The sequence below is a fragment of the Ranitomeya imitator genome, chromosome 1 (genome assembly GCF_032444005.1).
Source record: "Ranitomeya imitator isolate aRanImi1 chromosome 1, aRanImi1.pri, whole genome shotgun sequence".
In the NCBI taxonomy this organism is placed as follows: Eukaryota; Metazoa; Chordata; class Amphibia; order Anura; family Dendrobatidae; genus Ranitomeya; species Ranitomeya imitator.
This window is the reverse complement of record NC_091282.1, coordinates 637,809,002-637,833,994: the sequence shown is the minus strand read 5'-3', so window position 1 is coordinate 637,833,994 and position 24,993 is coordinate 637,809,002. Positions and strand designations below refer to the sequence as shown.

At 42.9% G+C, this 24,993-nt stretch overlaps 1 protein-coding gene across 2 annotated transcripts; it reads left to right on the top strand.

Annotated features, from left to right (window-relative positions):
* Window positions 1–24,783, top strand: LOC138638218 (uncharacterized). Of its 2 annotated transcripts, XM_069727357.1 has the most exons (9): window positions 1–30; window positions 9,755–9,901; window positions 10,287–10,388; window positions 10,619–10,699; window positions 12,545–12,868; window positions 18,509–18,616; window positions 18,934–19,026; window positions 19,327–19,407; window positions 19,698–24,783. In XM_069727357.1, exons 1-9 carry the CDS (start codon window positions 10–12, stop codon window positions 21,183–21,185), a joined length of 2,445 nt encoding a protein of 814 aa, XP_069583458.1. In that variant the 5' UTR covers window positions 1–9; the 3' UTR covers window positions 21,186–24,783. The 2 variants fall into 2 exon arrangements, with proteins under 2 accessions (XP_069583458.1, XP_069583466.1); XM_069727365.1 differs by lacking the exon at window positions 12,545–12,868 and having other exon boundaries at window positions 19,698–21,325.
* The last annotated feature ends 210 nt before the right edge of the window (window positions 24,784–24,993 follow it).

The following is a 24,993-nucleotide window of genomic DNA, read 5'->3' as shown; positions in this document are numbered from 1 at the left end:
TTCAGTCTGATGAGGAGAGCGAGAAGAAAAGTAAGTACGACACAGAGCTTGTGGTCCTGCGACAGACGCATCTGCTGTTTTATTCAGTATTCTTGCCTTTTATGATTTTCCTGCTACCGTCCATGAGGAGGGAGAATAGTTAAGGGGTTATTCAGGAGATTTTTTTACTTTCCCTATGGGGCAGATCACTTATCAGCAGGTAGTTGCCCTGCGACTATCTCTTCTGGCTCAGAGTAGTCATGGACGGCTCCTGCCGGTGATGGGAAATCGACAGAGCCATTCCTTCTCTTCCGCTTTGCTCTGTTGACATGATGTTAATTATCATCCAGCTCAGCCTAACGCAGCGAAGAGCCGGCTGTCAATCAAGATGACGCCAGCAGATGGAAGAGAAGGAGCTGCTATGTTTGTTACATCACAGGAAGCAGGAGAACGCATGGCGGGAGCGGTGTGCATTCTCTACTGGTTCTGGAACAGGTTTTCTTTTTCTTCTGTGCCACTCCATTCCAAAGTTATGCCCCAGGTAACAATAGTGAAAATTTCCCCTTAACATGCAAAACGATCTGGATAAGATGTCTAAAGGGCAAACACTCTGCAGTTGAGGTGTAATATTGATAAAGGTAGAGTAATGCACCGAGGACGGCGTAATCCTACTGCTGCATATACATTAAATGGGAGTATACTCGGGACTACAGAACAGAAGGACCCCCAGTCTGGTTACAAGCAAGCTGTGCAGCAGTACTCAATGTCAAGTAGCAGCCGCAAAAGCTTATAGGATTTTAGGATGTATAAAAAGAGCGAGAAAATCCCCCTATCCCAACGTATTGTTACCCCTTTATAAATCACTTGAGACCACGTCTAGCAAATGGGATCCAAATTTGAGCCTCACACTCTAAAAAGGAAATATTCAGAAGTTAGAATCAGTTCAACGACGGGCAATAGATTAATTATTACAAGGGATGGAAGGCCTCTCATATGAGGAGAGGTTGGAAAAGTTGGGCTTGTTTAGCTTAGAAATGTATATGTATAAATACATGTGTGGTCAGTACAGAGGACGGCACATGACTTATTCCTTCCAAAGACCTTACTAAGCACCAGGGGGCGCTCATTACTGGAGGAAGAAAGGTGATTCCGGCAGCTAAATAGGAAAGGGTTCTTTATAGTTAGAGCAGTCAGACTGTGGAATGCCGACCACAAGAGGTAGTAATGGCCGACTCTATAACAGCTGTTATACAAGGGATGGATGATTTCCTCAGTACAGAACATTATGGTTATAGATAATTTAGTGACAAAATGTGTAATTGGTGCAGAAAGGTTGAACTTGATGGACCGCGGTATTTTTTCATCCTATGTAACTAGGTAACCAACTTAGCATGTACCCTCAGTATTTGCATTTTCTCCTCTGATGCTGGCCTAATCAAAGCATGGCCACAGAGATGTCAACAAATCCTCACTTGAGGAGGCTCTTTTGACCTTGAGACCAGTTTTTGCATTTCCCTGAGACAGCAGGGCAGCTAAAGAATAGGCCAAACAGACAGACAAAAGGTACCTTCACACTCAGCGACGCTGCAGCGATACCGACAACGATGTCGATAGCTGCAGCGTCGCTGTTTGGTCGCTGGAGAGCTGTCACACAGACAGCTCTCCTGCGACCAACGATGCCGGTAACCAGGGTAAACATCGGGTTACTAAGCGCAGGGCCGCACTTAGTAACCCGATGTTTACCCTGGTTACCATCGTAAAAGTAAAAAAAAAAAACACTACATACTTACCTTCCGCTGTCTGTCCTCCGGCGCTGTGCTTCTCTGCACTGACTGTGAGCACAGCGGCCGGAAAGCAGAGCGGTGACGTCACCGCTGTGCTTTCCGGCTGGCCGGCACTCACAGTCAGTGCAGAGAAGCACAGCGCCGGAGGACAGACAGCGGAAGGTAAGTATGTAGTGTTTTTTTAAAAACTTTTACGCTGGTAACCAGGGTAAACATCGGGTTACTAAGCGCGGCCCTGCGCTTAGTAACCCGTTGTTTACCCTGGTTACCAGTGAAGACATCGCTGAATCGGCGTCACACACGCCGATTCAGCGATGTCTGCAGGGAGTCCAGCGACTAAATAAAGTTCTGGACTTTCTGCAGCGACCAACGACATCACAGCAGGATCCTGATCGCTGCTGCGTTTCAAACTGAATGATATCGCTAGCCAGGACGCTGTAATGTCACGGATCGCTAGCGATATCGTTCAGTGTGACGGTACCTAAAGTCTTCTTCTCTGGCAGGCCACCTGACGATCTGGCTAAGATCACTCAACTGATCTCCCATGTTAGCAAGTATTATTATTATTATTTATTTATATAGCACAATTAATTCCATGGTGCTGTACATGTGAAAAGGGGTTACATAAAGGGTTATAGATATCGTTAACAGTAAACAAATTTACAGTGACAGACTGGTACACAGGGGAGAGGACCCTGTCTTTGCGGACTTCAATTCTTCAGGATAGTGGGGAAGAGACAGGAGGTTGGTGTGCTGCAGCACTGGTGGTGGTGAGGCGGCAGCTCCGGTGGGCATGGCAGCAGCTCGGGTGGTCGTGGCGGCAGCTCAGGTGGTCGGTGACATGGCGGAAGCTCAGGCGGTTGGTGAGGTGGCAGAATGGTTATTGCAGGCTGTAGGCTTTCCTGAAGAGATGGATTTTCAGGTTCCGTCTGAAGGATCCGAGGGTGGTGGATATTCGGACGTGTTGAGGCGTGGAATTCCCGAGGATGGGGAATATTCGGGAGAAATCTTGGAGGCGGTTGTGTGAGGAACGAATAAGTGTGGAGGAGAGAAGGAGGTCTTGGGAGGACCGGAGATTACGTGAGGGAAGATAGTGGGAGATTAGTTCAGAGATATAGGGAGGGGACAGGTTGTGGACGGCTTTGTAGGTCAGTGTTAGTAGTTTGAACTGGATTCGTTGGGGAATTGGGAGCCAGTGGAGGGATTTGCAGAGGGGTGAAGCAGGGGAGTAGCGAGGAGAAAGGTGGATTAGCCAAGCAGCAGAGTTGAGGACAGACTGGAGTGGTGCAAGAGAGTTAGCGGGGAGGCCACAGAGGAGGGTGTTGCAGTAATCGAGGCGGGAGATGATGAGGGCATGCACAAGAGTTTTAATAGATTGCGGGCTGAGGAAGGGACGGATTCTGGCAATATTTTTGAGTTGGAGGCAACAGGAGGTGGCAAGGGTTTGGACGTGCGGTTTGAAAGATAGGGCAGAATCGAGAGTTACCCCGAGGCAGGGGATTTCAGGTGCGGGAGAGAGCGTGATGCCGTTTACTATAATAGATAGTTCAGGTAGGGGGGATACGCGAGATGGGGGAAAGATGATGAGTTCGGTTTTGTCTACATTGAGTTTTAGGAAGCGAAAGTTGAAGAAGGAGGATATGTCTGACTGACTCTCCGGGATTCTGGACAGAAGAGAGGTGACATCTGAGCCAGAGAGGTAGATCTGAGTGTCGTCCGCATACAGGTGGTACTGGAAGCCATGGGACTTTGAGTTGTCATAGGCCAAGGGTATAGATGGAAAAATGTAGAGGCCCTAGGACAGAGCCTTGAGGGACTCCAACAGAGAGGGGGCGGGGTGAGGAGGTAATGTGCGGTTGCAAAGGCATGAGGCAATCCAGGACAGGGCAAGGCCTTTGATGCCGAGGGAAGAAAGAATCTGTAGCAGTAGGAGGTGGTCGACTGTGTCGAAAGCAGAGGACAGATCGCGAAGGAGGAGTATGGAGAACTGTCTGTTAGCTTTGGCTGTGAGAAGGGCTACTTTCACACTAGCGTAGTTTGGCCTCCGTCACAATGCGTCGTTTTGGAGAAAAAAACGCATCCTGCAAAGTTGCCCGCAGAATGCGTTTTTTCTCCATAGACTTTCATTAGCGACACGGATGAGTCGTGTTTTGGCTGACTGTCGGCACAAAAAAACGCTACATGTAACTTTTTTGGTGCGTCGTGTCTGCCATTTACGACCGCGCATGCGCGGCCGGAACTCTGCCCCCTCCTCCCCTGACCTTACAATGGGGCAGCGGATGTGTTGCAAAACTGCATCCGTTAAACCGTTGTGCTTTTACTTCACAGCATGCGTCGGTACGTCGGCCCGACGCACTGCGACGGGCCCGTACCAACGCTAGTGTGAAAGTAACCTTAGACATTAGTAATTTTGGTCAGAGCAGTTTCGGTGGAGTGGTGGGGGCAGAGTTAGATGAGAGGTGGGAGGATATATATAGTGTATTTGACCATGCAGACAGTGATTGCATCCATGGGATCTCCATTACTCAGTGAACACCAAGGATGTATATCTACACGTCCAGATCTGCAAAATTGTTCAGCACGTTCTATACTTTGCTCATCCGTGTCTGTCCTGTTTAGTCTAGCCATAGCTTCACAGGTCCTCAAAAAGGTGTTTGGTCAGTAATGACTCTCCTCCATCCTCATAGCTAGTCCTTAACTGGATGACGTCATGGCCCTGTCCTGAATGGACTTGCGGAAGGAATTTCTTTCTCTCCTTCCACAACCTAACCTTTCTGGACAGGCGTGTCAACACAGCCCAAGCCAAAGTCGTAGTTATTTTGGGTTCTTACTTTTGTATCTACCGTACTTACGTCTTTTTCACTCTTTTACATTTCCTCCCAGCTATAGGGACCACTGTGCAATCCTCCAACGTCTCCAGAGTCCCCCAATGATACTGACTATAAAATTGGATTGTTAGTTGTCAAAAAAATCCCTTTTTTTAGTGATGTCATTTAACCCCTTAATGACCGCCAATACGTCTTTTAACTGACCTGAGATATAAGAGAATAGCCTCCCCATACAGATGACAATCCAGCATCTGTAGGCTGTACACTATAGCTGACAACTTGCTGTACCAGCCACGATCAGTATTTGCACCATCCAAATCTGTTTAACCCCTTAGATGCTGATGTCAATAGTGACCACATCATTATAAATGGTTAACAGTGTGTGGGGGCTTCTTCTTTGTCACAATTGGTGCCCTCAGATCATGATTTTGTTGTCCTGATGTTTGCCATGGCAATTCATGACCAAATAGCGGCCTTAGAGTCTGACGGCTGTAGTAATCTGTTTAGAAGTTAGCAACATTTAGGTGGTAAAAATACACATTTTCATTTCTGTCATACCACTTTGCATTAATTCCTGTAAAGCACCTGAAGGGTTAATAAACTACCTGACAGCAGTTTTCAATGTTTAGGGGTGCTGTTTTTAAAATGGTATCACATTTGTGGGTTTCCCAATATATGGGACCCCTAAAGTCACTTCAAACATGCATAAGTCCCTAAAAAAATAAATTTTGTAAATTTCTATGAAAAAATGAAAAATTGTTGCTACATTTTTAAACCTCCTAAAATGCTAACAAAATAAAATAACATTTTACAAATGGTGCTGATGTAAAGCAGACATGTGGGAAATGTTATTTATAAAATGGTTTGCTGTTGTATGACTATCTGGATTAAAGGGATAATCATTCAAATTTAGAAAATTGCTAATTTTTTAACATTTTTCTAAAATTTTTGATATTTTTTATAAATAAACACAAAAAATGTTGAACAAAATTTACCATTATCATAAAGTATAATGTGTCACGAAAAAACAATCTCAAAATCACTGGGATTTGTTGAAGCGTTGCAGAGTTATTACCACATAAACTGACACTGGTCAGATTTCAAAAATTTGGCTCGGTCACTAAGGGGTTAAGAAACAGGACACACACAAACTGTCTTATCACACAGTATAGAATTTGTGGCAGACAGTGCTACACAGAATAGGCTTAGATGCACACTCAGCATACAGTATCACACATGACAGGCTTAGTTAGATGCATACACTCCGCATACAGTATCACACATGACAGGCTTAGATGCACACACCCAGCATACAGTATCACACATGAAGGCTTAGATGCACAGACCCGGCATACAGTATCACACATGACAGGTTTAGATGCATACACTCGGCATACAGTATCACACATGACAGGCTAAGGCTACTTTCACACATCAGGTCTGCATCTTGCTGTTGTGCCCTTAGCTCCGCCTTCTGCTTTGCATCCGCTCCTTGCAGACCTGCTCTACTTCCGTTCTGCAACCTGCGGGTAAGGTCCCTACCTGGTTCCCATATACCCTCCTGTCTGAACAGGTCCCTACCTGTTTCCATATACCTGCCTGTATTCCGGTCCCTACCCAGTCAGTACTTGTCCTGCCAGAGTACCAGCCTTGTCGGCCTGTCCTGCCTGTGTCTCAGCCATGCCCTCCTGCCTGTGTCTCAGCCGTGCCCCCCCTGCCTGTGTCTCAGCCGTGCCAGCCTGCCTGTGTCTCAGCCGTGCCCGCCTGCCTGTGTCTCAGCTGTGCCCGCCTGCCTGTGTCTCAGCCGTGCCAGCCTGCCTGTGTCTCAGCCGTGCCCGCCTGCCTGTGTCTCAGCCGTGCCCGCCTGCCTGTGTCTCAGCCGTGCCCGCCTGCCTGTGTCTCAGCCGTGCCAGCCTGCCTGTGTCTCAGCCGTGCCCGCCTGCCTGTGTCTCAGCCGTGCCCGCCTGCCTGTGTCTCAGCCGTGCCCCCCCTGCCTGTGTCTCAGCCGTGCCCGCCTGCCTGTGTCTCAGCCGTGCCCGCCTGCCTGTGTCTCAGCCGTGCCCGCCTGCCTGTGTCTCAGCCGTGCCCGCCTGCCTGTGTCTCAGCCGTGCCCGTCTGCTTGTGTCTCAGCCGTGCCCGTCTGCTTGTGTCTCAGCTGCACCTGCCCACCAGTCAAGCCGTTGCCTGCTCCTGTCCTAGCGTTCTGTCCCCCGGTGGGATCAGCAGCCACAGCCAGACACCACCCTGGAATGGTACCTGGCATCTACCTGCTGCACAAGTCTGACCTCACCATCAGAGGCCCCAGTGAACACCAAGGAAGCTGCTTAGTCATGCCCCTTCCAGGGTGGTCTGGTTAGTGGCACATTGGGGCCACAAACCCCACGCTCGCGCCAACCAGTCAGGGTGCGAGCATTACACTTAGATGTACACACTTGGCATACAGTATCAAACATGACAGGTTTAGTTGCATACACTCGGCATACAGTATCACATATGACAGGCTTAGATGCACACACTCGGCATACAGTATCACACATGACAGACTTAGATGTACATGAGTCGCCTGCCAGGGCTTGTGGGGCACTCGGTACCGGGTCCGGTACTTAAGGGGATGTGTCACTGCAGCAATCCGGTCCGTAGCCCTGGGCGCCCATTTAAAAGGAACATTGATTAAAGTTTATGTTCGTGACGCGCCACCTGTGGTATTCGGTCAGTGGGGACCGACGCTGCTTAAAGGGGTCCTCTGGGGTGATGGTATGGCAGCTAGATGGTATAACTTCCCACAGGTGAAGTAGGTCCCCAGGGCTCCCGGTGTATAGGTGAAGATGGTGCGAGGTGCAGTAAAGAACGAGGACACAGGTTTGCAGTCTTTTAGCTGGTTTACTGAAGACTTCAGGCAGCCACAGTCCAGGGTACCAGATCACAGGGCAGGCAGGGTCCGTCCGGCTTGGAAGAGAATCCAGAGTTCCCCTTTACCAGGTGGAGATGAAAGAGCGGTGGTGTTGTAGTCCCTACTGCCTATGGCTTCTGATAAGGTCCTCACAGTTCTCTGTCCCCCATATAGGTTAGGACGTAACCCATATAACAGGTGAAGCAGGCCTTTTTACAGGGTCTCTATTACGACCCGGGCCCTATATATATCACTGTGTCTCCTGGGTGTAAAGACAGACAGGTAACTTAAAGTCTGACACGGCCTCGGTCTTCCGGCTACCGGAATCTGCGCTAACCAAGGAGGTAGCTAATTCACTGCTCTGCTCCCCTGGTGTCACTCTCCTGCGCCTTCTCCCTCCTGCACACCTTCCACAAGCTTGTTCTTTCCCTTTCTGGTCTCTTCCTCCAGGAGCTGTAGTACCTGAGACTACATTGCCCCTTCAGACCTTCTGACACTCTATGTCTGCTCTCTTCTCTGTCCTCTGACAGTCTGACTGAAATCTCTTTCCCTCCAGACCAGAATGTATTTGGAGCGCCCCGTCAGGGCAAGGTGGTACTCTGTACCGCGTCCGGTCGCCTCAAAGGGGGATGTCACGGCGGCGACCCAGTCCGTGGTCCTGGGACGTCCGTATAAAAGGGAAAGGTCTTTAAAGGGATAAAGCTTATGTTCGTGACGCCACCTGTGGTATTAGGTCAGGGTGACCGACGCTGCTTTAAGGGGTCCGCTGGGGTGATGTTATGGCAGCTAGATGATATACCTTCCCACTGGTGAAGTATATCCCCAGGGCTCCCGGTGTGTAGATGGTAGAATAGTGAGAGGTGTAGTGAAGAACGAGGACACAGGTTTGCAGTCTCTTTACCTCGTTTACTGAAGTCTTCAGCAGCCACAGTCCAGGGCACCAGATCACAGGGCAGGTAGAGTCCGGACGGTTTGGAGGCAAGTCCAGAGTCCCCTTGTCCAGGCGGAAATCAATAGCCTTCCCTTGCACTGTAGTGGTGTAGTCCCTTACAGCATAAGCTTCAAATAATGTACTCACAGATGTGGTGTCTCTCTCTCTCTGTGGACCCTCTCCTCAGTACTCTGACAGGAATTCGCTCCTGCTAGGAACAGCTTCCCTGAAGGACTGACTAACCCTCCCTACAGACTACCAGTTATATATATATATGGGGAGTCACCTAGTAAATAGGATCAAAAGCTCCCCCTGGTGGCCCGGAGTATGAATGTGTTGCATGTTTGTGATACCTGGATGCAGTTATCTTTCCTTGCCTCCGAATGTAGCATCACTCTCCCCTGGAGGAAAGTAATACCACTGTGATGACCAGGACCCTGGGGCGCCACATATTTATAGGGGAGTTCACCCTAAACCAGGTTTAGAGCTCCCCCTTCTGGCCTGGAGTATGAACGTGTTGTGTGTATGTGATTACCTGGTGAAAGATATCCTTCATCGCTTCCAAGCGTGACATCACTCTCCCCGTGAGGAAAGCAATGCCAATGTGACAACCAGGACCCTGGGGTGTCACATACACACTCGGCATACAGTATCACACATGACAGGCTTAGATGCATACACTTGGCATACAGTATCAAACATGACAGACTTAGATGCATGCACTCGGCATGCAGTATCACACATGACAGGCTTAGATGCATACTCGGCATACAGTATCATACATGACAGGCTTAGATGCATACACTCAGCATACAGTATCACACATGACAGGCTTAGGTGCACACACTTGGCATACAGTATCACAAATTAAAATCTTAGATGCACACACTCGGCATACAGTATCACACATGACATGCTAAGATGCACGCACTTGGCATATAGTATCACACATGGCAGGCTTAGATACACACTCGGCATACAGTATCACACATGACAGGCTTAGATGCACACATTCGGCATACGTATCACACATGACAGTTTTAGATGCATACACTCGGCATACAGTATCACACATGACAGGCTTAGATGTACCAACAAAGCAAAAAGTATCGCGATTGGCTCAGACAACATGACTCTGCAAACGTAATTATGCATAAGTGGCTCTGATTGCCCAAGATACTTTCTGCTGAGTTGTATCACACCCGATTGGGTCCAAAATACAAGATGAGCAGTTTTTATGGGATATGATTGGCTTGGATACTTGACAAACAAGTAATAATGGTTTGGATACACTATTTTAGCATGCCGCATCACTCTTGATACCCATCTCATTGCTGAACAGATGGACGCTAAGGTCACAGTCTTTGAGGTGCAGAACGACTACTCAGTAAAACAACACGAGGTTGCTCTGAAGTTCCCTCGGGTCAGTAAAAGTCGCCTCTACATCATCACCAACCACAACACTCAACTACATCTTCTGAACAAGGAGGTAAGAGAGAAGAATATGTGTCAAACAAAGGGTGGCCGTGACAGAAATCAAAAAGTTGCACCTTACAAAGAGAATCGCAAAGTTCATTCTTATTAGTTGTTAGTTTGAAGATCCCCACTATATCAGAGCTCCGGCTGTGATTGGCTCACATCTAAGCCAATCAGAACATGGGAAAGAAAAGATCTCTACATTCTAGAAGGCTTAGTGTGTTAGCAAAGGTCTTTCCTTTCACTACAGTGCGATATTGTCTGGGTAATTGCGACTCCAGGACATTCTCATACCACTGAATTATGTTGAATAAATATATATTTAATAAAAGAAAAAGGGTTGTTTTCTGATAATATATTTCTTTTAGGATACTGTCTATAACACTATTGATTTTCAGGATTTCCTTCTACGGGGTGGTAACAAAGAGAAGAGCATGTTCCAGCATGGAGTGTCTACCAAGGTGTTGACCGTAACAAACACAATTGGGATCGACTGGGAGGTGAGGACCTTCATCTGAATATCTGGGTACTTGATGTGAGGAAGATCTGGGCCCTTCATGAGGCAGATGGGGGCTTTTCATAGCACTGATGATCGTAATATAACTTGCCAAAGGATCATAAAGAATTGATCCTCCAAATTGGTCCCTGTAACAGGCATGGTGGTTTCCAGTTTTGTCCTAGATCCCTCAAGATCTGTTTTCACGAAATTCCCTATTTTTCTCCACTACAGGTCTGTATGCTGCTCAGTCCCTCGGAAATTTCACGCCTGTCCCCGAACTTCAACATCATGGGTTTTTTCAAAAGCTGTTTGGTAAGGAGGTTATAAGAATAACCGAGTCCATAAAATAATAATGACTTCCACCGTTATTTATTTTCTGATATCATGCAGAAAAATGTTCCCACCTTGAAAAACCAAAACACAGCTCCTGAATCCCTTTGCTTGGAAAAAGCATCCCTTAAAAAACATGGATCCTTTCTCATAGAAATAGTACCACTCATCTCCATGGACTTTATCTGTTACTGCAACTTAAAGGGGTTGTCCATCATTTAAGTAAACCAGGTAGAATCATATATAGACAAACGCGTATATGAAACATCAAATAACAATCTTTATTAGAATAAAATAAGAAATACACAGATAAAAATAATACCCATAGGTGGATGAGCCAGAAAGAACATAAGTGGCACCACTACTGAGCGGCAAGTCCTGCAAGACCTAGTAACCCATAGTAATCTAAGTGTTGCTGTATAGGGCGGAACTCCTAAAGTAGGGATTCCAACAGCCCAACACACATATAGCTAGATTCCACGTTATGTAGCCAAATGGCAGTATCAAAGTGGCTATGTACTAAAAATACGGTAGATAGCAGGAAAAGCAAACACCTACACTAACAACAGCCATAATCAAAAGATGTGACAGGATCTTACCGGAGCTCAGGAGGTGGTGCCACAGCCCCTACGCGCGTTTCGGCGCTGTGCCTTCGTCAGGACTCCCCCTGACAAAGGCACAGCGCCGAAACGCGCGTAGCGGCTGTGGAACCACCTCCTGAGCTCCGGTAAGATCCTGTCACATCTTTTGATTATGGCTGTTGTTAGTGTAGGTGTTTGCTTTTCCTGCTATCTACCGTATTTTTAGTACATAGCCACTTTGATACTGCCATTTGGCTACATAACGTGGAATCTAGCTATATGTGTGGTGGGCTGTTGGGATCCCTACTTTAGGAGTTCCGCCCTATACAGCAACACTCAGATTACTATGGGTTACTAGGTCTTGCAGGACTTGCCGCTCAGTAGTGGTGTCACTTATGTTCTTTCTGGCTCATCCACCTATGGGTATTATTTTTATCTGTGTATTTCTTATTTTATTCTAATAAAGATTGTTATTTGATGTTTCATATACGCGTTTGTCTATATATGATTCTATCTCTATCTGCGTAGGAACGGGGCATACTTGAGATTGGTATTAACATTGTGGGATAATATAACCTATCATCATAGTATTATCTTTATCCAATCGTGGGATTATTCTTCTGATTTTCATTTAAGTAAACCAGTACAGGCTGTTCCAGAGGTATGCACCAGCTGCAGAAGCAATGTGTGCTCTCCTTAGAAGTATCAAGAACGCTGCAGCCAATCAAGGGTGAACAGAAGAGTAAGTCATCAAATAAACATCTGATGATGCGCTCTTGTTGTTACCTGCAGCCAATCAGTGGGGCAGACATCACCTCCATCCATGTCTAAAAAAATTGATTCAGTGTCGAGCAATCCCATTAAAGGGGTTTTCCATGCTTTTTTTTCTTATGTTACACATTACCCAAAAATAAAAAGCACTTACCCACCTAAGGATCCCCTACTACTCTATTATCATTGTTGGTGCATAACCGCTGCAGCCAATTAGTAGTTGCTGGCAGGGAACCCGAGAAGGGTTGGGGATCCATAGGTGAGTGTGTACATGTCATTATTTTTACAGCACCCTCAGGACATATTTAAAATACCAAAAAAAGGTTAAAAAAAAAACTATGAACAAGACCAACAGTGTTTTTGGAAGAGTCAACCTATCATGTCTAGGCGCCATGGGACAGAACAACCACATCCTCTCAAAACTCTACAGATTTACCAATTCTCCATGACATGTTTTTATTTTTACAACTTTCAGATGGACATAAACTATCAAGATTCTCTCTCATCCCTTTGTGGTCCTAACAAAAAACACAAGGTCAATGTGCAGGAGCTCAGCAAGGCAGCCGCTCAGTTCCTCAGCTCTTGTGAAGACCATATAGTTAATGATTATTGTAAAAGCCTCAATGGGATATTGACTGAGAAACTTCAAGCATTTTGTATTAGTCAGAAAAAAGGAGACATAGTTATTGGGGCCCTGATGGCATTGGTGGCAGCTGAGCTGGCAACATCTATGAAAGGTATCGGGAGCTTTGACTATAGAGCTGAGAAGGAAAAGAAACAGGAGGATCAGAGAGAACAGGTGAGAAACAAAATCCAAATGGGGATTGTACACTAAAACTACTACAGTCAGTATTATACTGCTCCTGTGTATAGGAAGATAACTACTATAATACTGCTCCTATCCACAGAAATATAACTGCTATAATACTGCCCCCTATGTACGAGAACACAACTACTATAATACTGCTCCTAAGTTCAAGAATATAACTATTATAATACTGCCCCTTATGTACAAGAACATAACTACTATAATACTGCCCCTATGTACAAGAATATAACTACTATAATACCGCCCCTTATGTACAAGAATATAACTACTATAATACTGCTCCTATGTACAAGAATATAACTACTATAATACTGCCCCTACATACAAGAATATAACTACTATAGTACTGCCCCTACGTACAAGAATATAACTACTATAATGCTGGCCCATATGTACAAAAATATAACTACTGTAATAGTATTCCTTATGTACAAGAATATAACTACTATCATACTGCCCCTATGTACAAGAATATAACTACTATAATACTGGCCCATATGTTCAAGACTATAACTACTGTAATATTATTCCTTATGTACAAGAATATAACTACTATAATACTGCCCCTATGTACAAGAACATAACTACTATAATACTGCCCCTATGTACAAGAATATAACACCAATAATCCTGCCCCATTCTATGCACAATAATATAACTACTATAATACTGCTCCTAGGTACAGAATATAACTACTATAATGCTGGCCCATATGTACAAAAATATAACTACTGTAATATTATTCCTTATGTACAAGAATATAACTACTATAATACTGCCCCTATGTATAAGAATATAACTACAATAATACTGACCCTATGTACAAGAATATAACTACAATAATACTGCCACTATGTACAAGAATATAACTACTATAATACTGCCCCTATGTACAACAATATAACTACAATAATACTGCCACTATGTACAAGAATATAACTACTATAATACTGGCTCATATGTACAAGAATATAACTACTATAATGCTGCCCCTATGTACAAGAATATAACTACTGTAATACTGCTCCTATCTACAGAAATATAACTGCTATAATACTGCCCCCTATGTACAAGAATACAACTACTATAATACTGCCCCTATGTACAAGAATACAACTACTATAATACAGCTCCTATGTACAAGAATATAACTATTATAATACTGCCCCTATGTACAAGAATATAACTACTATAATACTGCCTCTATGTGCAAGAATATAGCTACTATAACAATGCCCCTATGTACAGGAATATAGCTACTATAATACTGCCCCTATTTAAAAGAATAAAACTACTATAATCCTATGTACATGACTATAACTTCTATAAGGGTATGTTTCCACATTCAGTATTTGCTGTGGATTGGACGCTGCGTACAGCCGCAGTGGCCAGATGTTACAGCATAGTGGATGGGATTTTATGAAATCCCATCTCCACTATGCATTCAAAGACGCAGGTGGCAGATCTGAGTAAACGGACGCATGTGAACTAATTTACATAATGTCTTACCTTGTGCCACAGCCGGAGGTTCATGTCCACTGCAGTTCTCAGGATGAGATCAGCTGACCGCAAGAACCGCCGTGCACATGACTGTAGGGGTTATCTCTGGTCACTAGCAAAGTTCTCACGGTCAGCTGACCGTGAGAACTGCAGTGCAGGTGACCGCCGGAGTCCGAGTTATCTCCGGTGGTCATCTACAAGCTCTGCTGTGTCTGGATGTCAGGCTGGATGGTGGATGGTGGCATAATGCCACCTTTCAGCCAAAGGCATCCAGGTGTAGCAGAGCTATACTCGTTGTGGGACACTAGGTAATTGGACTACGTCGGACAGGGAGTATTATATGTTGGTTTATTATTTTATATTTTTTGCAGGAGATTGAGGGAGACGGGGATTAGGCGTTGCAGTACATATGGTACACTAAGATTATTAAAGGACTTTATTCTTGCTCTGTGTTTATGGACCATACAACTATAGGATTAGTAATGGATAGGTGTCTTATAGATGCCTCTCCATTACTAAGCCTTGGGATGGATGTCACCTGACAATACACAAGTGACATCAACCCCACAAATATTACCCGACTTGCCACTGCTAGAGGGCGAGTGGGAAGAGCCAGATAAAGTGCTACAATTAGAATGTGCTAGTTGCGGGGCGGCTGCAGGCTGCTATTTTTAAGCTGGTGAGGGCCAAAATCCATAAGCCTCGCCAGCCTGAGAATACCAGGTCGCAGATGTCTGCTTTTTCGCTTTTTTCTTGGCTGGTTAACAAAAATAGGCTGACCCCATGCAATTTTTTTGGAGGGGATCCCACTATTTTTGCTAACCATCCAAGGTAAGCAGACTGCTGCAGCCTGGTATTATCAGGCTGGTAAGGTTCCTGGATATTTGATCGTTATAGCCTGAAATATCAGTCCCAGTAGTCTGCTTTACTCTGGCTGGTTAACATATATAGGGGGATCCCACACTATTTTTTTTTTAAGTATTATTTATTTATTAAAAAGGAGGGGACCTCTCTCTGTGCTTAACTCCACTTTCTGTGTCATGTACGTCTGTGTCACAAGATTCACTGTTATGTAAATTCGTACACATGCATAGTAAGCTGCGTTACCGCACTTAATACACATGTGACTAGGAAGATAATGCGGTTTTACTTCTTCTAATGAAAGTGTATGGGTAATTTACACAGGGTCTACACTACATAACTTGACATGCTGCGGTCTGGAAAGACGCGCCACATGTCCGTCTCTGCAGGTGAGCTGTAGGCATCGGTGCACTCATAGTGGGCATGGGTTTTCTTGAAATCCCATCCACTATGCTGTAACATCTGGACACTGCAGATGTATGCAGCGTACAACCCGCAGCGGTTAATGACCATTGGAACATATCCCAATATATCTGAAAACAGGAAATCCCTTTTTTTTCCTTCCCAGAAGCCAACTTTCAATTAGCTTTATTTCAAGTGACAAAAAAGCGCATGCAGTGAAAAAATGCATAAAAAACGCATGCGGAAAAAAACGCATCAAAAACGCAGGTGACCTGCCAGTGACCTCAGATGCAGATTTGGTGCAGATTTTACCTGCATCAAATCCTGAGCAAATACTGGGCCATTCCTAACCGTCAGCAAACCCTTAAAGCAATTATGAAACGGAATTCTAGACAAGAAGAAAAAACCAAAAACACAAGGACCCCTAAAATATAACTTTTAATTAATAAAGCTAAAAACTTTGTTCCAAATTTGAAGACATTAATAAATATATATAGATAACCACAGGAATACACATACAATGAATTAACTGACCCTATAGGATACCCTGATACTGTTCACTACCTGTCTGCGGAGGTTGGCAAACTAAGTTTCTGCAGTTGGCGCCCCCGCTCCACGACGGCTGGCCCTAATAGCCCTATACACTCCCTGTGGTCCCTAACAGGTCATATATAAATAATTCAATTACCCAGAACAAATGAAAAAAATATAAAAAATCAGCAAAATTGTGAAAAAAATAGAAAAAAACAAAACTAAGCAAAAAAACTCAAAATAGTTTTTAGCCAAGAGGCTAAAAAAAAACAAATTGGGTAATACTTCCACATTCAGTTATTTTTGAGCACAAAAAGGAAGAACAATATCTAATTTATGAAACACCTCAAGCCCACAAATGCATCTATAAAGCTGAGGTCAACTATGTAAGCACACACCTAGGAGTCTCATGTGTTCCTTAATAGCCCACATCCCTATGGGATAGTGACCCAAAAAACAGAAAACAATTTAAATAAAAACTAAGCAAAAATGTAGAAAAAACTAAAAAAAAATGAAGAAAAGCAAAATAAACAAAAAAAACTAAATTAGTTTCTTTAGCCCCAGGCTATAACACAAAATAGGGTAGTCATATAGGAATAACCACTTTCTGGGTAGCAAACATTAATGTCTTGTAAAAAAAAGCGCTGTACAGTGATTGATTTACTTTAATGGGACAGTGCCAACTATTATGTGATTATAAATGATACACTAGTTGGAGACCTCTGTTCGATATGTCGGCTAATTTTTGGACCACCGCTTTGTGAGTGACCTCTCAGATGCCATATAGGTATTTGGATGTATAGGTACTGCATCTGAAGTATGGATTCCTCTATTATGGGTGTATTTTGAATCCATTGGGGTGGTCCTTCATTTTTGTGCATTTTTGGATGAACAACACATTAATGTTTGCTACCCAGAAAGTGGTTATTCCTATTTGACTACCCTATTTTGGGTTATAGCCTGGGGCTAAAGAAACTAATTTTGTTTTTGTTTTTTGTTTATTTTGCTTTTCTTCATTTTTTTTTAGTTTTTTTCTACATTTTTGCTTAGTTTTTTTGTTTTCTGTTTTTTGGGTCACTATCCCATAGGGATGTGGGCTATTAAGGAACACATGAGACTCCTAGGTGTGTGCTTATATAGTTGACCTCAGCTTTATAGATGCATTTGTGGGCTTGAGGTGTTTCATAAATTAGATATTGTTCTTCCTTTTTGTGCCCAAAAATAACTGAATGTGGAAGTATTACCCAATTTGGTTTTTTTACCCTCTTGGCTAAAAACTATTTTGAGTTTTTTTGCTTAGTTTTGTTTTTTTGTTTTTTTCTATTTTTTTCACAATTTTGCTGATTTTTTTATATTTTTTTCATTTGTTCTGGGTAATTGAATTATTTATATATGACCTGTTAGGGACCACAGGGAGTGTATAGGGCTATTAGGGCCAGCCGTCGTGGAGCGGGGGCGCCAACCGCCGAAACGTAGGGTGCCAACCTCCGCAAACAGGTAGTCAACAGTATCAGGGTATCCTATAGGGTCAGTTAGTTCATTATATGTGTATTCCTGTGGTTATCTATATATATTTATTGATGTCTTCAAATTTGGAACAAAGTTTTTAGCTTTATTTATTAAAAGTTATATTTTAATATAACCAAAATGTGTTTTTGGTTTTTTCTTCCCATTCCTGACCGTGCAAACATACCCTAATACTGCTCCTACAGCTCTGGCAAAAATTAAGAGACCATCACATCAAATCCCTGTCATGGGCAGCCCAATCTCCAGATCTGAACCCCATTGAAAACCTCTGGAATGTAATCAAGATGATGATGGATAGTCACAAGCCATCAAACAAAGAAGTGCACCAAATTTTTGCACCAAAAGCAGTGTGAAAGACTAGTGGAAAGCATGCCAAGACACATGAAAGCTGTGATTAAAAATCATGGTTATTCCACAAAATATTGATTTCTGAACTCTTCCTGGGTTAAAACATTAGTATTGTTGTTTCTAAATGATTATGAACTTGTTTTCTTTGCATTATTTGAGGTCTGAAAGCACTGTTTGTTTGTTTTTTTCATTTTGACCATTTCTCCTTTTTTTAAAAAAATACAAAATTTATTGCTTGGAAATTCGGAGACATGTTGTCAGAAATTTCTAGACTAAAAGAACAATTTACATTTTATTCAAAAATATAACTATAAAGAGAAAAATCAGACAAACTGAACATTTTGCAGTGGTCTCTTAATTTTTGCCAGAGCTGTATGTATAAGAATATAACTGCTATACTACTGATCCCTATAATTATGTCTTTATGTAATTTTTTCCAAGATTAAGAAAATGATGAATGTTTTTGATGTGATGGTGAATCTGTTAACACTAACACATCAAGGAAAAAGGGTGCAGATTATGTTCCGAAATCCCTGTCCAGACAACTGGGTGAGTAGAGATTTCTCAAAACTGTGAATGTTGAAACACTTCCGTGTAGATGGCTCATATTGTTTTCTCATCAGACCATTTGATGAGTGAAGATAGAAGTGTGGGGTAGAGTTGGCCAGGAGAACAGTGAGACATTACTAGTTATAGTTTCTGCTCAATGATTAGCAAAATTTCAATAAAATTATAAAATACATGATGATCTTAGGAGGGACAATATAGCAGCACTACCTAAATGCAAACCAGTGCTGCAAATCAGTAGAGTCTTCTTATTTTTACTAATAGACTCATTATAGTTTCTTCTCTTTATGAATCTCCAGGCATTGGGAGGCAAAAAACCTGTCCATTCTGAAGAAACATTTGTGTTTGGATTATGCCACAAGGTGGTCTCCATCTCTGAAGCAGAGTCTGAGGTAAGTTAACCTGCCTTGGACCACCTACAGACCTATATTATTAATGTGATATATATATCAGTGGTAGCTGTGGGCCTACAGGGTGGAAATATTGAAGGCACCAAGATTGGCTGACGAATTTTCAACTGAAGAGAAGTAACCTAGTCCACAGACCCCATGATCCTATGGTCAGCATAGGGTGGAACGGGAATGTAGTGGATAGACACCTTGATACCATTTGTTATAAGGTTTCTTGCAAACTTTTAATATATTTTTGAAGAGCTATTATTCTAAAAACTTTGTTACCGCTTTGTTTTACAGGTACAATTTTTGCAAAATTTACAAGAATCCTATGACATTGTCTCAGTTTTCCACCTTCCCGCTTTCGTGGAAAATTTATTGGTAGGTACTACTAGTCATGCTTGCCATCTAGAGTATTATTACTACAGGAAGAAATTGGCAAATCATTAAAATGTAAGCCAACTACTCTATCCACACCCCAATATTCCATAGCCACACCTATTAAGACATTATTAGATTATCCGATTCCATGTTGGTACGAGATTTCCATCACTTACAATTCTTTGGAACCAATGGTGATGGAACACTCCGTCTTTAAAAAATAAGGTGAATCTCAATATGTTTGTTTAGTTCTATTTTAAAATCATTAGATCTTATCAAACTCATTACAGATGACCTCAGCATGGAGAAATAAGATAGAACTTTTCCTTAAGAAGCAAGATGAAAGGAAGCAGATTGTTCATGAACTGTCTTCCTTGGCTTTGAAGTTTATCTGCAGCAAGACCTGTCAACAGAAGACCTTCATGAAGGAGTTTCAAGGAGAAATGCTAAAAAAGTGGTTAAAAGTTGAAGCGTTTTTCGTGGGTGCTGAAATAGTATGTTCTTTTGGCATTTTGGTTGCCATCTTGGCTGCAGTCACAGCCAAGTCTATTGTAGAGAGGCGCATTCCCTATAGTGAAGAGGAAATAGAAGAAAAACATGTGGACCCCATTGCATCTTCTGCTCTATCTTCTGGTTTGTCTTCAAGCACTTTCTTAGATAAAAGCTCTAGGTCAAGTGAGGTAGTTGTCACTAAAGCAACTGATGAATACGATGTAGCAAGACTTGACTTAGACAGTTGTCCTGTTGATTTGGCCAAAGTAGAACTTGAGAGTGGTGATGTGGATATTTGTGATGATAACTTTAAGATTGCCAGTACCAATGACCCAGGCATGACTGATCAAGGAAACATTGATGATTCTTTGAAAAATGATGGCCCTGTAGCTAAGCTTCCTGGCATCAGCACAGTAGATATTGCTGATAAGATGGCAGGCAATGACGATTATATTAATAAGGAAGACCCACAAAAACCTTCAGCAAAATTTGTAGATCCTTTTGCATCTTCTGCCCCGTGTTCTAATGGGTCTTCAATCACTTTCTTAGATGATAGCACCAAGATACTTGTAGACCCTATTGCAACTTCTGTTCTATCTTCTGCTGTATCTTCCAGCACTTTCTTACATAATAGCCTTAATTCATTTGAGGTAATTTTCTCTAGAGAAACTGATAAACATGGAGGATCAAAACCTGACTTAGACAGCAGTTCTGATGATTTGGTCAAAGCTGAACTTGAATGTGGTGAAGGGAGTACATGTAATGCTAAATGTAAGATTAGCAGTACCCATGACCCAGGAATTACTGATCAAGGAAGCATCGATGGTTCTTTGAAAACTTATGATCTTCTAGCTGATCTTCCTGGTGTTGGTCCACTAGGTGTGGCTGACCATAAAGCAGACAGTTGTGATGATGGTGATGATGTTGATGAGAATTCTCATAGACATACAGAAGCCACAATCCATGAGATTGGTCCCACCAGTCCAGAAGTAGAAGAAAGTATTCATAGTCAGGGTAGTGGTGATGGTCCAAGTGTGGATAATTCCAATGATGATGGGACTGAAAGAGTAGCACAGCCACCAAGTGTAGAAGCGCAAAACAATGCTTTGGCGACACAAGATTCACCTTTCAGAAACAGAATTTTCAAGACAGGTTTTATGGGTCTTATGTGTCTTTTGGTGGTTGCAACGCTGATCAATGTGTTGCCACAATCTGTGAGCTCTGCTCTAGTTGCCATCATACTGGGCCTTCTGGTTGCAAAATGGCTAACAAGTCGCCAACCTTAGTTTCTTCTGCTCCTCAGACGACATTATAAAGACATGCTATTTTGAAGTCGGTTTTAGCAGTGCTGGAGAGACAGTCAAAGAGACCATACATAGTACCTTTTATAAGTGGCTGAACAATTATATAGCTATGCAATTGCTAAGGAGAACCTGTCACTGGACATAATACTGATGCCTCTAATTAATGGTGTACATTGCAAAAATCTAATTGAGCCCCTCCATACTAGTACCAGATTTTGTCACCCAGGACTGAAGGACCACACTTTATTCAAGACCCAAAACATCACCTAATGAGTTGCAAACAATGCAGTTCTTCTTTGGAGGGATGTCATGTACAGGTTTTCCCTACTCAGTAGAAGTGGAGTCCAAATAGGGCTAGACTCCCTATCTTCAAGAGTTCCTATACCTACAGTGGGTACGGAAAGTATTCACGCAATCTTAAATTTTTCACTCTTTGTTTCATTGCAGCCATTTGGTAAATTCAAAAAAGTTCATTTTTTTCTCATTAATGTACACTCTGCACCCCATATTGAATGAAACAAAAACAGAAATGTAGTAATTTTTGTAAATTTATTAAAAAAGAAAAACTGAAATATCACGTAGTCATACATATTAAGACCCTTTGCTCAGTATTGAGTAGAAGCACCCTTTTGAGCTACTACAGCCATGAGTCTTCTTGGGAATGATGCAACAAGTTTTTCACACCTGGATTTGGGGATCCTCTGCCATTCTTGCTTGCAGATCCTCTCCAGTTCCCTCAGGTTGGATGGTGAAGGTTGGTGGACAGCCATTTTCAGATCTCTCCAGAGATGTTCAATTGGGTTTAAGTCAGGGTTCTGGCTGGGCTGGTCAAGAATGGTCACAGAGTTGTTCTGAAGCCACTCCTTTTTTATTTTAGCTGTGTGCTTAGGGTCATTGTCTTGTTGGAAGGTGAACCTTCGGCCAAGTCTGAGGTCCAGAGCACTCTGGATGAGGTTTTCATCCAGGATATCACTGTACTTGGCTACATTCATATTTCCTTCAATGACAACCAGTCGTCTTGTTCCTGCATCCTGCAGCGGAAAACACTCCCACAGCATAATGCTGCCACCACCATGTTTCACTGTTGGGATTGTATTTGACAGGTGATGAGCAGTGCCTGGTTTTCTCCACACATACAGCTTAGAATTATCACCAAAAAGGTCTATCTTCATCTCTTCAGACTAGAGAATCTTTCTCATAGTCTGGGAGTCCTTTGTGTGTTTTTTTTTATCAAACTCTATGTGGGCTTTCATATGTTATGTCTTGCACTGAGGAGAGACTTCCGTCGGGCCACTCCGCCATAAAGGCCCGACTGGTGGAGGGCTGAAGTGATAGTTGGCTTTGTGGAACTGTCTCCCATCTTCCTACTGCATCTCTGGAGCTCAGCCACAGTGATCTTGGGGTTCTTCTTAACCTCCCTCACCAAGGCTCTTCTCCATTGCTCAGTTTGGCTGGATGGCCAGGTCTAGGAAGACTTTTGGTGGTCCCAAACTTCTTCCATTTAAGAATTATGGAGGCCACTGTGCTCTTAGGAACCTTGAGCACTGCAGAAATTCTGTTGTAACCTTGGCCAGATCTGTGTCTTGCCACAATTCTGTCTCTAAGCTCCTTGGCCAATTCCTTTGACCTCACGATTCTCATTTGGTCTGACATGCATTGTGAGCTGTGAGGTCTCATACAGATAGGTGTGTGCCTTACCAAATCAAGTCCTATCAGTTTAATTAAACACAGCTGGACTCCAATGAAGGAGTAGAACCATCTCAAGGAGGATCACAAGGAAATGGACAGCATGTGACTTAAATATGAGTGTTTGAGCAAAGGGTCTGGATACTTGTGACTGTGATATTTCAGTTTTTCTTTTTTATTAAATTTGCAAAAATTTCTACGTTTGTTTTTTTTCAGTAAAGATGGGGTGCAGAGTGTACATTAATGTGAATTTTGAATTTACCGAATGGCTGCAATGAAACAAAGAGTGAAAAATTTAAAAGGGTATGAATACTTTCCGTACCCACAGTATGACCTTAATAATACTGAACTTATATGGACCTTAAATGTAGAGCTGTACTTTTTCCATCCACCATGAGAGAAGGTTTTTCCACCAACATAGAAGAGGATTCTTTACTGTTAGGGCGGTGAGAATCTGGAATTGCTTGCCTGAGGAGGTGGTGATGGCGAACTCAGTCGAGGGGTTCAAGAGAGGCCTGGATGTCTTCCTGGAGCAGAACAATATTGTATCATACAATTATTAGGTTCTGTAGAAGGACGTAGATCTGGGGATTTATTATGATGGAATATAGGCTGAACTGGATGGACAAATGTCTTTTTTCGGCCTTACTAACTATGTTACTATGTGAGACTATTCTATCCTAGAATCTATACAGCCCGGCTAAATGAATTAATATACAGTACAATCGCCATTATCATAGTGAAGAATTCACCCGAGCTTCCATTACCACAACTCAGATCCTATTTTTACCATTTTCTAGACTATTGTTAGATAATGGTAAAAATTTGGGTGTGCACCACAGCTTCAAATATCAAAGGGACAGGAATTATAGCTTGAGGAAGAGCAGAGACTGTAGCCAAGGTGGCGGCATTTCCCTTATTGACATCCAGAGCATAACCAAACTGTTGGTGAGGCCTGGATAACTGGGAGAGCAGAAACTGGCAGTGGCAGCTTCTCTTGGTTCAAAGATCAGTGCAATGAGGAAAGTGGACAGGAGTTTGAAGGAAGAGTTCATAACTAATCACGGCCTGAGAGTAAAGCATTGAATGGTCGTGGTGGTGGCTTCTCGCTCACTGGGCATCTCTGATGTCCAGAAGAAAAGTGCATGCTCAAAACTGTTGGTAGTATCCAGATAATGGAAAAGTACCTTCTGTGCCAAACAAGGACAGAAAAATAGTTTGTTCCATGTTTTCCAGGAGCCAATTAATCACATATTTGTAGGCAAGATTCAAAGATCCAACTTTGTGGATTGTGTATGGATCGCAAGAAGGTCTCCTGACCCGAACACAACAGCTTATCGCGTTCAGGTCAGGAGACCAGTGGCTGCTCCAGACATCCCGGACATACACAAACTGTGAAATTGGATGTGTGATACTGCCCTTTGTTCTTTAGGTCCTCTCTGGCAATATTTTGTTGTATGCAGTGTACCTGCTAGAATCAGGGTGTTACGTGTTGCAAGAACTTGTCCTGGAGAGAGGTCCCTTTTAAGATGTACCCTTGTAACTAGATAATGGCAGCACGGTGGCTCAGTGGTTAGCACTGCAGCCTTGCAGCGCTGGAGTCCTGGTTCCAATCCCTCCAAGGACCGCATCTGCAAGGAGTTTGTATATTCTTTCCGTGTTTGTGTGTATTTCTCCAATTTCCTCCCACATTCCAAAGACATAGTGATAGGGAATTTAGATTGTGAGCCCCATCAGGGACAGTGATGATAATGTGTGCAAACTGTAAAGCGCTGCGGAACATGTTGGCACTATATAAATAAGGAGATCATCATCATCATTTTTTTGTTTCAGAAAGATTTCAAACTAATTATAACTGATGCTGAAGCCACATTAATAAATCTTATCCTTGTCCAATAAATTATTCTGTATATTTCTTTATTACTAATGGGGAGAACATGGGAGTGAATCAAATTATTATATTTTCTTTTTTTTCTCATATTTTTAAAAGATTTTTATTATTGTTTGCCTTATTTTTAGTGCCATTAGGGAACGTGAAGCAGCGCTCGTTTTATTTCTCCTTCTATATACCGCAGTTTTTAGTTACTATGATATTCTTGTATGA

Excerpts from the sequence above, each read along its gene's own strand:
- LOC138638218 (XM_069727357.1), top strand. The coding sequence starts at position 10 with ATGAGGAGAGCGAGAAGAAAA. Across the intron at positions 31-9,754 it reads TGAGGAGAGCGAGAAGAAAA|ATGGACGCTAAGGTCACAGT; the intron begins GTAAGTACGACA and ends ATTGCTGAACAG. Across the intron at positions 19,027-19,326 it reads TCTCTGAAGCAGAGTCTGAG|GTACAATTTTTGCAAAATTT; the intron begins GTAAGTTAACCT and ends TTTGTTTTACAG.